The 16,448-nt window shown below is 45.7% G+C and overlaps 2 protein-coding genes across 3 annotated transcripts in view; one reads left to right on the plus strand and one right to left on the minus strand.

Annotated features, from left to right (window-relative positions):
* The window catches only part of LOC119449392 (CCR4-NOT transcription complex subunit 7), a 66,893-nt gene that overhangs the window by 41,443 nt on the left and 9,002 nt on the right, over window positions 1-16,448 (plus strand). The gene's annotated exons all lie outside the window — the stretch shown is intronic.
* On the minus strand, window positions 142-16,074 carry LOC119449389 (uncharacterized). Its single transcript, XM_049666746.1, has 4 exons — window positions 4,296-16,074; window positions 4,076-4,211; window positions 3,763-4,005; window positions 142-3,573 (listed from the first exon to the last, which is right to left on the minus strand). Exons 1-4 carry the CDS (start codon window positions 4,667-4,669, stop codon window positions 3,262-3,264), a joined length of 1,065 nt encoding a protein of 354 aa, XP_049522703.1. The 5' UTR covers window positions 4,670-16,074; the 3' UTR covers window positions 142-3,261.

Below are 16,448 nucleotides of genomic sequence, written 5' to 3' on the forward strand. Positions count from 1 at the left end.
CCAGACTAGAATTCATGATCACCTTTGCCTCTTGCGTCATTGGCTGGGTCGAGATGAGTAATTTTGACAGTGCTGGAGGCGCTGCGCCCCCTGCCAAACACACAGCTGTGATGTGACAGAGTATGTAGTCTGCTGCGACCACTTTCTTGTGACTTCTATGATTTAATGCAGATGAGAAAATGTACTGACGCAGTGTGTCATGAACTTGTTTTTCTGGAAGCTCTCAAAAGATGTGAGTATTATTTTGCAATAAAACGCCGAGTGTGAAAAGAAAGGTTGATCTTCTGATTTTGTCTGGATTCTTTGAGTGCATGCTTAACAATGTTAGATTACACTGCATTGTTCCTAGAAGTGTTTTATTGGCATAAGTTTAAAGGAACACTGTTTACATCTGCATCAGAAACTCCATTAATGGTTTGCACATTTTTCTTAATTTTTATCAGATTTGCTGTTCTTAATAGAGTGATGTCTGGATGCATTGGTTATAATGGTTTGCTTGTGATCTTCTCAAGTTTATAGTTTAAATTGCAGTTAATAAAATAGCACAGCTTTGGTTTGATCGGCCTCGTAGAGAAAAGCATTGCCTTCTGGATTGAGCCACGAGCTGTCTAGTGCTGCATATCAATTAGCACAGTACCAGGATGTGCAGGGCAGAATTAAATTTGTCTGTACATAACAGAGGGGAGTGGGTTAACAACCAGTGAAATTTGTCATACAGCAGTGTAAAAAAAATGAATGACATATCAAACATGTACGTATTAAGGTCTACCTTAAACATAAAGAAAAGAACACCAGTTAATTCGCCTATTGAATTACGAGTGGCAGAATGAAACAGTAAAACATCCTTAATTATTAAAACTGTTAAAGGGATGGTGGTTCTGACCATAAGGTGCAAGTGGAATGAATGAAATAAGGAATTGGTTTTACTAGTCGTAATGCCCACTTTATAATGCATATGAAGGTTGACTTAGCCGTTAGTCAGGAAATCAATCAAGTTTTTCACTCTGTAAAAGATATAGAAAGAAGGACTGTGACAAAAAGCTGTTTGTCAGAACAGCTTGACTAGTTCACAGCCCCATGTGATGTTTTGTGATAAATACAAACTTTATAAACTTTTCATTGTAAACGAGCTATGATCTAGGAAATAGGCTGATCTAGTTGATTCATTTGTTCAATGTTCCTTGGTTCACGTATGGTAACACAAGCTAAGACAAACTGATTTGATGTCATCTACTCCACAAAGCAGTTAATGACACAGTTTAGTTTAATACAGCTTATATAGTTTTCGATAAAGTTTACGGATTTTGGCTCATTCTACAATTTCATGTACACTGTGCTAAGTGTAAAAAAAAAGTTAAGAAAAAAAAACTTCTGAGGGGCCTGCAACATTATTGTCACCGTGAAGTGTTGCACCACAACGCATTCCTTGTATGGTCCCGAGGTGAATGCAAAAACAAAACACTAGCAACCGAAAGTTACCCAACTTACTAATTCAAAATAAAAGCAGATAAAAGGTATACCCTATGGCATTTCACTTGCCGAGCAAGGACTTACGCTGCTTCCAATAAAAATTCAGCTTACTTTCAGCAACAGTGGAAGCTGTCTTCTTATTGTGGCTTTCCCACAACAACCGGCAGCTGCGATTTCTGCCAGATGTCGCTACCCGCACTCCACTAATGTAACGACATCCGTGACATACTCTTACATGAAATAACCACAACACATGAACCTGTGTGTTGCGTCATGTTACAGATGGCAGTAATGTGATTGCTGCTCCAATTGCTCCAAACAACTCCAAAAGGCAAATCCTGCTACATTTTCAATAATGTGTTCCAAAGCTGCTCCGAAAGGTGTTTTCTGCTACTTTAAAAAGCAGACTTATCTAACAAGCGACATCATTTATCACATGCACTCATCATGTGTGCACATGGAGGAAGTAAACATGGGTGCAGGAGTTGGGCTGCTACGTACTTAGAATGTGCTGGCTCGTGCCATTGCTGAAACGGCGCTTACACAACTTTCTTAAAGCAAAGCCTTTTTGCGGTGTGACTTTCCTGTGGTTTTGTCAAGTAGGTACATGACAGCTGAAAATTTTGCTAAACGGGGGCAACTCGTCGCACATGCTACTGAGCTTGTTTCTCTTCCTCACTGCTACCATTTTGCTGTTTTCTGCTGGTGTAGCTTAGCAAGCGCGCATTGCATACTCCTAAAACTCTTCCATAGTCAAGTTCCCTAAATTCCCATCTCCATGTGCACTTCTACAGCTCCCGCCATTTTATCGCTCGGCCTCCTGCAAACTGGAAAGCTAAAAGCAGAGATTAGAGTGGTTTGTGGTCATACTATCATCGTGATGCGGTAGCGGTTGTATTATCGTCATCCCAGCTTCATTTAATTTTCGTCACACCATCGTCTTCATACAGTTGTTATTCCATTGCCACGGCCGCTGGATAAAAAACAGGTGCGGCCCGTTGCGTCGCACCGAAACCGCGTCTCGGGCCTAGTTCTCCTCGCGCCCGCTCTGGCGCCACTGCTCGGGTACAGCCGTTCACGGAGAAGCGCTTCCACAGCCGCGTTGGTACGTGCGACAGTGACTCTAATGAGGCCGTAAATAACGCGTTTTATAGTTGCACATTACAGGTTGAATATTGAAGTCGTTATTAGAAGGGCTGAGTGCTTCACATATGCAAAAAGTGTGCCATGGGAGTGCCAATCTTTTGTAGAGTGGGTCTCAATGCTCTCCATGAAGGCTGCCCGCTCGACTCACCTGAAATAAAAAGTGCTCTATTATGAATAATCGGGAGTGGATTTACGTGTTTCATCAAGACGAAGCAGTAAGTGATGCAGGCACTGAGGAGGGTTTTTTTTATGCTCTGCTCATCTTGGATCTTGCCCGTGTTTCTGATGGGTATGTCTCTCCCAATAGCTCCACTCGCCTCCGCGCTTGGCATGAAACTCGTCTTGTTACCCTCTCGTGCACCCTCCTTCCCCCAAGAAAAAAGTGCTGGCTACGTGTCTGACGTTATTAAGTCACGAATTCGAAACCACACATGAATGTACGTGAGCGTGTGGAAATTTTATAACTGTATGGGTAGGCGACAGAAGTGCGAAATGATTCATAACACATTTACTACAACTTTATTGTACATAACGCAGAGCTTATTCATAGGCGGAAAACCTTCCTTGACAGAGGTTTATGCGACAGCGTCAAAACTCGCTCTACAGTTGCATTTGCAATCCCAGCCCAATTCGCTATAAGAGGCCTCAGCAACTTTTTAAGAATACTTTGAAAAGCTCCTCAGTGTGAGCGTGGTCGTTTCTTTCACATATGAATTGTCCACAGTGAGTGAGATGTGGAAGCAAGGCTGACGTCAGGAGGTGGCACAATTTGCTGCTTTTTCTGACATCATCTGCCTTCATGACGCGCTGAACAAAGGTGCAGGTGAGCTTGCAAAGCCCGACCACTTGCATTCGTAGGTACGTCAAGCCTCCATTGTCCATCTTTTTGATGAGACCGTGGAGTGGTCCTGTTGCTTCTGATGTCTGCAGCAGGGCAATCCACGGCTTGCATGGCACCTGGAAAGCAGTATGAAATGCCTATGAAAGCCAGAACTCGATAGTGGTAAAATATGTTCTGCTAAAGCAGTTGTAAAAGTATAAAGATGCAGCGTGAAGTTATCACACGCTTCATTAGTTGCAAAACACTGTCATATTAAGGCGAATTTAAAACACTGCTTGCGTACACACACGAAAACAACCTCGTACCTTTTTCTCACATGCTCTCGCAACGTATCCAGCAAGAAAAGCTACTGGCGCTAGCTCAAGATCTGCTTCTGATTGAGACCGCAGCGTCAGATATGCGAGCTCACTGGAAAGCTCTGTGGTAGCACTCTCAACAGCAGCTGGTAGGGTGCATGTGTTTGCATCTGAAACAGACAACCGCCCGGGTGCCTCCATTTCGGAAGAAAGCGGCGCGTTTCCATCCCTAGCTGCTTGAAGAATGCCAACCTGTAAAATGAAGGAAAATATTTTAGATGAACGTTGCGTGAGGGCACTTGAGAATATTTTTAGGCAGTACCTTGAGCAGCTTCTCCACAGTGAACACTGCAGTCCTGGCATCCCTTCTATCGTTGCCGCCGTTAAACTGCCGGAGGCAGCTAAACAGTGACTCTATGGGGTCGCTGTTCAGGCCACGTGTCAAGACATAGCGGCTTCTGAAATTGAGAAAGTAACCTATATAACACATTGATGAAAAAAAAAAGTGAAGCTGCAGAGGCGACCAAAAAGAGAACACCTACTTGATATGGTCAAGAAGGTATTCAATCAGTGCCACTGTTGATCGTGTAGTGAGGAGTGTCGCTTCATACGTCTCTTTCGTCATTCGCATTGACCAGCCGCCTTGCATATAGATGTCTTCAAGGTAGCAGACGAAATCTAGTTCCAGCCAGGATAGCTTTTCATCGTCTGTCGTGTAAAATGGTTCCCCACCGCCTGCCTTCACTGCCCCGATATCATGAAGGGCATACCATTTTGCGATCATCATCATGAAACTGATAGTTGCAGTGCTGTTTCTGAATTGGCTTGCATCAGGATGACATTCGCGGTTTTCCTGAAGAAATTCAAGCGTAGCTATTGTTAGGAGAGAAAATATTTCTCGCCCTGGCACACTCATTTTCTCTAAGTTGTTTGGTTGAATGTGTGCATGGGTAAGAAATCTGACCGGCTTCACCAGCAACTGCGACTGAATTTCAAAAAGTTACTTCATGTAGAAACCACCCTGAATGAGCCCATCGCCGTCCGTCATCTCTCGCTCAAGAAAATTCGTGCGTAGGTTCTTTATGAGGTGATTGGGGTCGAAAGGCAAGAACAGTGGGTGACCTTTTCGCTGGGGGTGGGTTACGACATGAACAAGGGTGCCATCTTCTGAGAGACGCTTGAAGAGAGCAACGTTTGTTTGACGATTGTCAGTTAAGATTCTCACAACACGAAAACCGACATCTTCGGCTGCTTTCATGACTTCCAGTGTCATTGCAGAAAGCTTGTCGTTCTTGTGAAAAAATAGCCCACCGGTATGACATAGCCTGTTGACTGTCCTCGCAGGACGAAGCATAACAAGCGGTTTGCTACTTCAGGAACTGCACTTGACTTTTCCTCGCGACTCATGTCCACAGGACCAAATATCCTGTCCACTTGTTTGTCATAAATAACTTTCTGCGCAATGGCCATCTCATCTATAATGAGTGAGCAGTAAACTTGTTCGGCGGATAGCCCTTCACGCTCCACACGCAGCCGCTCCCTTATCGGTGAGGTCACACCGACTTCGCCGGACGAGTGTCCTACATACTCTTGAAGCGTAGCACGACATGAGAGCTTCAAAAGGCCTCTGCTTCTAACATGCGCGTACCCTTTGTTTGAACAGGCTTTCCATATAACGCATTCCCGCAGGATTACGTCATCGTAGACGGGCTTTTTCTTGCCTAAACTGGCCACTTGGTTGCTGATAAAAACGGCAGCTTTGTCTCCTTCTTGCGATTTTTGTAATGCATGAACAAAGGCCTGAATGTCTTTGTTGCTTTCATAACTTAAAAGGCGTTCCTGCATTTCATCTCGGTCGGCCTGCAATTTTTTCAGCTGTTCTCCTTGACGAGCAACTTTCTTTTTTAATCTGTTCACTGCTTTCTTTGACTCTGCCAAGACATGCGCAAGATCTAATGTGGTTTGGCTGGCCTGATCTACAGGACAGCTACGTTCTGTGCACGATTCTGAGGCAGACTGTGGAACGAGTGCTTCGATCTCGTCTTTCACAGGGTGCGAGGGACCTTTGGTCCTGAGCTTTCACGATCACCTGCCCCAACTATTGCGTCATCAGCTGGATTCATTTGCTGGCGTTTCCTGGGCTGCACGTTCGTTTTTTGCATGTACTGCGGAAACCCGGGAAACACAGTTGGGACCGCTGTCGGAAGCAAAAGCCTAATGTTCGTGTTCTTTTTATAGTCATCCTCAGTAAAATGTAATGAACACACCAGCGACCTGTCGCTTGGCTCCCACTTGCTTCTTCTCCCTGACAACCCTTGGCGAGAAATATTCTTCAGCCAGGCTTCCCGACGCTGTAGATCGCAGGGGAATTCGTGGTACTTCACAGTAGCGTCTCTTCTCGCGTTCGAGTTGCACAGCAGCACACAACAGCTTCGCGGCATCACACCGCTAGTAAAAACCGTCTGCCACACAAGCGCACTCCAAAGAACCGTACTCAAGCACAGAAAACCTAAGGCAAGCTGCTCACACACACGATCACACAAGAAAACACACGAGAATGTGCACGAAAAAGCACACCAACACGGATAAATCCTGCGGCAACCACACTGTAGCACGAACTGGCGTCTGCCTTGCGTTTCGGAGCAGTAGCGTCCTTCTCGCGTTCGGGTTGTACAGCGGCACGCAACAGCTTCGCAGCATCACACTGCTAGTAAAAACCGTCTGCCACACATGCGCACTTCAAAGAACCGTAGTCAAGTACAGAAAGCCTAAGCCAAGCTGCTCACACGCACACCAACACGGATAAATCCTGCGGCAACCAAATTGTAGCACGAACTGGCGTCTGCCTTGTGTACCGTAGCAGTGGCGCCCTCACCAAAAACAGCGGCCGCAACTGTCAACTTTGCCGAGACGCGCTCGCCCATTGACAGCGACGCGACGCAGCAGGCCGCACCTGTTTTTTATCCAGCGGCCGTGCCATTGCCATGATGCCATTGTCATCACACCACCGTCATTACTTCGTCGTCATGCATGGGATTCGCATGTATAAGCACCACAACTTTATGTTGAGCTAAATGATTCTTAGTAAAAATGTGCTTGTTTCCCGTTAAATTGGGCTTCCTCCTTCTGTAAGCTCTCTTGCTTCTCTCCAAGGCAATTTTTCCATTTGGAATAAGCATTGAGATGCTCCAAAAGGTTGCTTTTCTACCCCAAAGCACACTTTTAGATGCTCCAAGAAGCTGCTACAAAATGGCCTCAGTCAATCACATCACTCAGATGGGGAAAAAAGAAGACGGGGTACATGCTAATGATTGTTGATGCCGATGCCTTTATACTAGCAGAGAGGTAGCACATGATCATTGCAATTACGTTTCTGCATGCTGTAGTTCATGTCTGTCACGAGATTGCACCACCAGTGCTGTTGTGCATAGAGTTGCTGTGTATGCTCCGATACAGTAACTCTACTGTACAGTATTGAACATTGCACCTAATATCAGTTGTAAAGGTGTTTAATTTATATTGCACACAGCTGAGACCTCTGTGTAGCTTTGAGCAGCAACTACATGTACGATATTGTCTTCATGACCTACCAATGAAAACTAACAGCATAAAGCTGTGTGTCAGATGTATTTTGCCTCCCATCGGCTGTCGAAAATCATTGGTGTGGGATTTCTGGAGAAAGTTAAAATATTAAATAGGGTCCAGTGCATGAGTAAATGTACAAGCACTACACTTATAAAGTACAAACACGCTGTTTACAGTCATTTATATGCAGCGTGGTGATTGGTGTGATCGCACGAGATAGGCTTGCTGGCTTGCCCACTGCAGACCAAGCAAGTCGCTGGCCAAAATGCACTCGCCCATCCAGCATGTGCCATTTCTGGTTGCTTTTGCTGAATATTGAACATTTTTTTGCTACAGTCAACGACCGATCATTCGGACTTCACGGGGAACGTAAATAAGTCCGAACTATTGAATGTCCAATAAAACTAATGTGCCCAAAAAAGATAATTTTATTTACATTTTAATGCCCCTGTGTAAGGAAGAAGTGGTCCATTCGTTGCTGCACACTCTTCCACTTACGTGCAACCAAGTATGCCTATATTTCTGCCGGTTTTCTGTTGTCGCTGTACGCTGATGCAAGGATTGCAAAGTCTAGAGTCAGATCCTCACGGCACATCATCATCCGAGTTAGAGTCGCTGTTTCAAGTTGGAAGAACTTGCTCAATTATTTCGTCATCGTTCACTTCGGCACACAACACCAAGCTGTCGACGTCTGCAAAGTCTTGAAATGTAACGGTGGCAGCAATCGGTAAACCGCAGCCTAGCAGGTCATCAATGATGTCCGCATTTGAGCTCGTTATGGTAGGCGGCAGTTTAGGCTCTTCAGTTGCGGAGTCGGGGTCATTCGGGCTGCGACTCAAGACTTATTCTGAGTCAGACTTCGAGGGGACCGTTTGTGCCATTTGACGCGGACTGTCGATAACTTCATGAGAAAGACTTCTTAGAGACAGCTGAGCGCTGTCTGAAATGCCAACTAAACTAACAGAATGGCGAGAGCGGGCCATGCGCTGGGATGCCAGAATAGGATGTGATGATCGCGATGTTGATACGACCTGACAATTCAGGCAAAGCCTCCAAGATCAGCATTTGTAATTTAATCTGAGGCATAGTCCTGTGACCGAGGCAATGACTCAGGGATTACCGTTTTATGTGCAATCTCTGAGGCCATACTTCATGTTTCATTGAGGTTGCCAGAGCAGTTAATGGTGGCAGAATCTGCATACGCTACAGTCGCGGATGGAGTCCAGATAATCGAATGTAGAGCTGGTGGCTGTCAGAAATATCAGTCGTGTTTACACATTAAGTCTACGGGGCCATTGCTGGTGCTGCGAAGATTAAAAAAAAAAGAGTATAAAAGTCTGTATCACACAATGGTAGCCAGGTTCTAAAGTCAGCTTTGCCGCAATACATACGCTGTGAAGGTGGTATTAGTATCGTGTCCGATTGCACTGCACAGGCAATTTTTGGCCCAATTTTCTTGAACAAGAAAAACAAAATTGTACATTGTGAGCTAGTTATTGCTTTAAAAAAATCTTAGGGAGGCCGAGAAGGCGTTTTCATCGGGAGATGATGTATGTTCAACGCATTCACTGTCCTGTAAGCTCCACCTAGACAGTAGACAGACTCTGCCAATAAAGGGGTCACTAGCTATCGGGGTAACTGTTGGCAACTCCAGAATCCGTCACTTGTGCTGGCAACACTGTCCATGTAAACAAAGATGGTGTCGACATCCAGGGTAATGGCGGCTCTTTCGCTTGGTGTTGTGCTCCAGTTTCTCGTATGTGGCATCAAATCGAGGTGTTTGGTCGAAGCCGAAAGGGTCTGTAGTGGATGCTTGCGACGACCACCAAAGAAGGGGACGATCAGACAAGAACGCTCCAGGCTACCGAGCTCGAACGACATGCTGCTCCGTTGGCCAGCCGCTGCTGTTAAATCGCCGCCACTCACAATAAAAGGTAGATGGCCACCTACAATTGGTGACTTGATTCGCCGCCTTGCTGACAACGCGATGGCAGGCTGACCACCCCACGGTTCAACCTGTCACTTCCCTGGTTCTAGCCTGGTGCTGTCGTCGGCTGGTTCGTCAAGCTGGAGGTTGCCATGGCCAAGAACTTAGTCGCCATACAGCCCTTCAAGTATGAGGTTCTGGAGTATGTCCTCCTGCTAGACGTAGCCATGGACCTGCCCTTCCCAGTGCCGAGCACAACACCTTAACATCCTGAACTGCTTCGGCATGCCGTCGCTCACAATAAAAGGTAGACAACCGGCATCTACTGGCTGCCTGCAGGTCCTTGCTGCCAATCGCATCACTTTGATCAGTTTCAAGCATGTCGGCAACGAAACCGCAGAAATAGTTGCACTGTGCATGCAAACGTCTGGCCCGCCCAGCAAGCCGCATCAGATTTTTGTGAAAAATTTTTCAAGCAAGCAGGAGGTTAAAGAACGGAAGTGTTTGTGCGTAGCAGGCCTCCCCGAAAGGAGCAAGCAATTGTTCAATGCATTGCTCTACTGCTGCAGGTGCGATACTTGACTGTTTTCAATTGATATAAGCAACTCCACACTGCATCTCGTGTTGCAGTATGTCGCATAGCATCCACCAATGTACAGTAAAATCTCGGTGATACGAATCTCGCGGGGTCGCGTGAAATACCCATATCACCCGAAATTCATATCAAAACGTACACAATATCAAGAAAAACATATGAATTGATTTTTACCAGAAAAGATTTTCAATAGTGAAACCCCATAGATATCTTCCTCGCTGCTGCGTTTTCCCGGCTGCTACGTTACGTTTTTGCGGTCCCGACCTAATCCCATTGACTTCCATGCATTAAGGTTCCCGGGATACGTCGCCAATCTGTAATGTTCCTGCATCTTAATTTGCGTTTAAATGTGGCGGTCACGTAAATTTAGTGGTGTAGCCACCTGGTACGTTGCAACAAGCGACCGGCACGTTGCAGATAAGACACAGCCGCGCGGGTGCCGTATCTTGAAAGCGATCTGCGAGGTGCGCAAAATGTGGGCCTATGCGGACCTCATCGTCAAAACTATCTGATGTTGACAAAGTGCGCCTAGTGTCTGTAGCTTCGTATGCGCTGTGCCTCCGATGTTTAGTTCTCGTTGAAGTGAGAGACAGTGCAAAGGTCAATTCGCTCGCTGCTGCTACGCTTCCTCACGCCAGCGTTTGGATAGCGAGTGTCCGCAGTCATCGAGCGAGATGTGTTAATGTTTATCTGTGCGCGCGTGATATCGTGCTAAGCGAATGTTTATAAGTTTATACGGCCAGTACTACTACTATTCTTCGTACAGCTGCCTAATTTGCTATCGCAATCGTTACTTCACCTTTCAGGCAAAACTGCGACTTTTTTTTTTTTTTTTATCAGGTTCCCTTGAAAAACGTATTAACCGGATTCTACTGACCGGTTGTGTACATTTTCTTGTACAAATCGTCAATGATCTCCTTCTGAAACGTGTATAAGTGTGCGCACGTGATCTCATTATTGTTTTTGCGCGCCACTGAACGCCTGAGCACGTCGAGTGCAAGGAGCGTTGTGGCCTTCTGGGCTGCACCGCGGTCATCGTCGATGCAGCGGTCCTCGTCTACTTTCTCACTAAGCATTGACTAGGCTGTGATGTGGTCCGGTCCACTCGACGTGGGGACCAATGAGAGATTGCGAAGCCACGTGACATAGCCGGTTGCTTGGGATTATGGATCCCACTTTGCCGGCTTGTCTGTGCCAGTTGCTCCGCTGGCTTGGTCACTATTGCTGTCGCTCAAACAATCGTATGATCCGCAGCGGCGCGGCAACACGTTCGGAACAGCCAATTTTTTTTCGTATTGTGAGCAATGTATTTCGGTTGGCGAATGTTAAGAATTCGTATCACGCCGGGATCGTATCACCGGAGTTTTACTGTATATTAGCAGGTAACGTCTGCCGTGCTTTCATGAGCTAAATACGCATTTTATGCACTGATCGAACGCAGCTAAAAACTAAATTACGTGGTCAGTGTGTCCGATGATAAAAAATGGGAGCTCCGTTTGTGAGTCGGGGTGCACCTTTCTTTTTTTTTTAGCTGATCCGTGTGATAAGGTCATAAGGGAGATGAGGGCCAATGGCGCTATGCCTCGGCCCACTGAGCCCCGTGGTTGGCACACGCCTGCCTTCCAAACGCGTCCTGGGACAAGCTCAAGGCAACAATAGACAACCACATGTACACTCGGAAAGCATTTATTACGACTGCAACTAACATTTCGAGCAGGCCAGCTAGCTATAGTTGACATCACTGAGGGTTCCCTGGAAGAGAATAATACGCTAGGTGATGAAGGGCTTCCAAATTACCAGCTAGGGATACGGGGGCCGCCTTGGCAGAAACGTGGTTGGCTAATCACGTGCGGGAGACTTCCACAGTCGCCGCTTGCTGGTGGCCAAAGAGACTCGGCGGATGTCAAAGGGATCTCGCACGCCTGGTGGCACTGATAGCATTTGTGATTCCTGTGCGATGCCTGCAAGAGGAAAGTACCCCTCTCCCCAACCTGCTTTCATGTGTGCGCTATGTTCGCCACGCGTGCGACGGTCATGGGACCTCAGGATTCCCAGTGTCTGATGACCGCCGTTTGTTAGTGCTCGCAGCAGTACGCAGTATTTGAGATAGAGCCTGGGCTTGGGAACACAGCAGACGTTGGTGAAACGTGAAAAAGTGAATAACCAATTGGACCAAGTTGCATTTCTTCCAACAGGTTTCCGAAATTTAGCGAGCACTTGGCCACTAAAATGCTTCTAATGATGGCGAAATGCCTCTGGGGCTGAGAGTGCTACTGCATTAACAGATGATATTTGCTATTTTTGAGGCAAAGTCCCATACTGAGTTCGCATTAGTAACCGAGGGATATAAACAATTCCATTCCCTGATAGCAAGTGGGAAAAAAAGAGTACTTAAAAGTGTCATTGTGTTAAGGGTACTCTGTCAGTGTGTGTGAATGTTTGTGTCGGGTTACGCGGGATCCTGATGGACGAATATACAATGATGTGTCAATTTTATAATAGTTGTGAAGTAACTGAAAAATGAATTTTTTGCGAGCAAATAAACAACTCACCGCGTTGAGTGCGAAAACAGCATTTTCTGCTTACACCGCTAAACTAAAGCATGCTATCAAAACGACATGTTGCCTCGTGGCACAAAACATGTGTTATAATCAACTTCAGTCTTGCGGAGCTAGTTATCGTTCCTGCTACTGTGCCTGCGGACAATAGTAGATTAGTGAGAATATTCCTGCTGCTTAAAGCATTGGTAACACTAATGCTTGGCCGAAAACTAAGCTAACGAAACCAAATAAAGCTTAAGTGTACATCACTATATTTTATTAAAGCGCCTGCCTAAACGAAAGTAAACTACGTGATTTGAAATGCCTGCATGATATTTAAATAAATAAAAAGAAAGCAATCATCTACTCGCCGGGAAGAAATAAGTCCCGAATAAAATGTTTCCAATAAACCAGCATAGTATGTCACCTTTGCCCAATGCACATGTTTCTTGCACATGTCGATCTCCGATGCATGCAGTCTGCTCCTTTCAAGAAACGATACATCGCTGTCTTTCGATCCCGATGACATGCATAATGGTACACAGCAAAAGTCTTCTTTTTCTTTTACGGGCACCACGGCACTATGACAGTTTGAGAACTACGAGGTATTCAGGGCTTGCTGTGATACGAGAACCTCTTTCACTTCAAGCCTGAACCTGGATCGTCTGCTTCACAACACGGCGACTACGTGGCAAGCGATAACTTGGGAGTCATGAATAGAGGTCAGGCACGTGCGTGCTGACTGGTCAAGCTCGAATTAACCGGCAAAGGCTAATTTTAGGATCGAAAAAACGAAACTTTGGGCCCACAGGAATACATGGGCACTGCCTGGGACCTTCAACTGGGGCTGAATTAACCGTGTTCAAATTCACGGAAGGGGTCTACTGTATGTTTTTTATGGTGAAGTAAACCACCTACCACAATGCTGGCATGCCGTGCTATCGTTTATAAAAATTAAATCTGAACACTAAATCCTTGTAAAAGAAAGCGCGCCTCCGGTGGCGCACACCTGTGCCACACCCACCTTTGTGCCATGCATAGCCCTACGCATCGCCGGCCTAACGCACCCCCACTCCCGTCTTTTTTCCACCCTTGCAATGCACGAATTGACTGCGCTGACGTCGGAGGGGTGGAAGGGGGGAGATGAAAAAGGTGCACGTGGCTGGTGGTGATGCGTAGGGCGATGCAATCAAGGCATGCTGAGCGGGGTGTGTAGCACAATGGCAGGTGGTAATGATAGCATGCGGTGGCTCGCTTTTTTGCATTCTCTTTCCTTTCAGCGCAACTAATGCCCAGTGGCTAGATTTAATTCTTATAGCCAGTAATGCCGCATGGGAACATTGTAGTAAGCAGTTTATTTTACTATAGAGCACACAGAAGTTGACAGTGCCAGGACAGCTCATTGTTACATCAAAGTATTGTTAAACTGGTAATGCTATAAGTGGCTTGACTACTTTTTTTCTGTCTAATTGAAATGTTTAGATGTTTGTTTCCATGTTCATGCCACTGTTCACATGAATGCATATTTTCCTGTACAGCAAGCTCACACCGCCTTGTGTTATATGTAAAAGTTAGTGCTATCACTGCCAAAAGCCTGCTTTTGCTTCGCGTTGTGAAATGCAGCAAAAGTGCCTGCATGGTGTTGGGTTTTTCTTCATTTGTCTGCATGGACAAACTTATGCTACGATAATTTTAAAGTAACTAAAATCTGGTTTTACTTGCCAGGACCACAATATGATCATGAGGCACGCCGTAGTGGGGGGACTCCCAGTTTAATTTTGACCAACTGGGGTTCTATAACGTGCACCCAATGCACATTGCAAGGGTGTTCTTGCATTTCTCCCCCATCGAAATGCAGCCGCCATGGCTGGGATGCGATCTCATGACCTCAGGATGTTTATCTTGTGGAAACATGCCATATTGTATCAGGATATTAAAATTTCCTAGCAAGTCTGCAGTGTTTTCTTGCCCAGTGATAGCCAAGCGCTGCTATCTCGGCTTCTATCTCCTCAAAGTTGGCCCAGCTATGTTACTCCTACGAATCAAGTAATTCGCTGATGCTAATTCTATTTAAGATTCACAAAGACATTGTTTTCACCCACTTAATGTACTTGAGTGAAAATGAATAGCTTGTGGCCTGCTCTGCCAGTCACCAGTTTTGTTTTGATGTCAAGCAGTGGGGCAGCCACCAGCTGCCGCTGGTTGCTGGTAGCAGCAAGTACATTCCCATAATTTCTGAAACAATAAATTCTGTTTACATGCAATGCTGAAATTCGCATTTTCCATCTCAAACTGCCCTTCTGGCGCATTTGATGCACTGTGCCTTCCTAGTAAACTATCAGTTCATGCAATACGCTTGAAAGTTGACACACTTCTGTCGCATTCATGTAAATGCAGTTTATATTTCGCAACAGTGGCCCCTTTCCACTCTTCGTATGCTTCACCTCAATACATTGCACATGCTTGACCACTTAACACTGCTGTATTGCGGCAAAGCTGACTTTTGAGGACCTGCATTACGTGTGACATGCTTTCCGCGAAGGCAGAGACGGCGTTATTTCTGACAGCGATGAGCGCTTTCAATGAAACACACAACACCAAACAGCAGGAAAGCTTGGTAGCAAACGTCAGAAGTAGCTAGGTCTGGCGTCGGAGAGCACGCGGTGGCTATGGCTGGCCGCAGATTGGCATGCGAGGGCGCCGGTTCGAGGCTGCAAGATAATCAAAATGTCAGCAGTGTTGTCTTCAAATAATTTAAATTGTTTTGAACCTGCGGTCATGAAAAAGTCTGAAAAATCAGACGAAAAAGGGGCTTCAGCGTCCGAAATTTCAAGATGTCCTTGTACGTTGGCTTTATAGGGTATACGGCGGTGCTGTGAAGGCGGCCAGATTATCAGGCATGTCCGAAAAATTGTTTACAGTAATTGGGTTTGACCGTATATATCGCGGTATGTAGTACTAGCTTGCAAATAATGCCACCACAGTGCATTGACAAGGGAATCGCACAATGTGACACTACCTAAACTCGTTTGTGTGCACGGTGGCTCCAATGGTCCTTATCATATAATATCAGAGAGACACTAAAGAGGATTGCCGAGTTCCGTCCTATTAGACAGTTACGCCTCTGGAATGGCTGGTCATTCTTACCATGATAAAAGCCAGAAAAGAAATAAACACAGGTGGTGATGACATCTCAGTTCTTTGGCCAGCTTGTTGTAGTAGTGCCATTGACATTGATGGTACCTACTAGAGTCTAGTCAATTGGTTGTCAGTAAGCATTTAGAACAAACCAAGGACTTGACCTGGCAGGTTTTCAGAACTTGCTCTAAAATGACCTAAATACAATAAAATACTTGAACATTTGTGATATTGACGTACCAGTGCTGAGGTGTCGGCACAAAATTTTTCAAGAAGCTTTTATTTGCCAGCAAAGTATGGCTTTTATTTTCCCCTGTACTAGTCATCCTTTCCCTTCCAAATTAATGAAAATAGTTTTGAGAATGCTCTACCAGTGTCAACTGGTTTACTCCCATATTCAGAAATGCAGCTTAGCTTGACTTGATCTAAATGACGCCTATCATGAACGCTCCGAAGCAAACGTAATGAGCGTCATGGGCATGTTCACACCAGGCGTCCTTTATTTCAAGTCAAGCATGGGCTTGAAGTACAGATGCATTTCTGAATACGGGGGGGGGGGGGGGGTTAGTGTTGCATGTTTATGTCCCTTTAATGTGCATAGTGGTGGCAAGTTAGGATGACGCGCAGTTACCACTGCCGTCATTTTTTATTTCTTAATTAGAAATGCCATCCATCACACAAGCTTTCATGCAGCTGGCTGGCTTCACTGGCACTGCTACATCACTAGTACTTTGTCAGTATTAATAGGCAGGATGCCACTAAAATCCCAAGAATTGGGATAGAGAAATGGGAGTGCAGAAGGTTGAGCACTTGAGAGGATGAGGCCATGAGACATAGCCAGTGTTGCCACTTCAGTGGACCTTGGGTATGCAAGGGTAAAAGCACCAAACCATTTATGCCATTCTGCTCC

The sequence above is a fragment of the Dermacentor silvarum genome, chromosome 4 (assembly GCF_013339745.2).
Source record: "Dermacentor silvarum isolate Dsil-2018 chromosome 4, BIME_Dsil_1.4, whole genome shotgun sequence".
NCBI classification, from domain to species: domain Eukaryota; kingdom Metazoa; phylum Arthropoda; class Arachnida; order Ixodida; family Ixodidae; genus Dermacentor; species Dermacentor silvarum.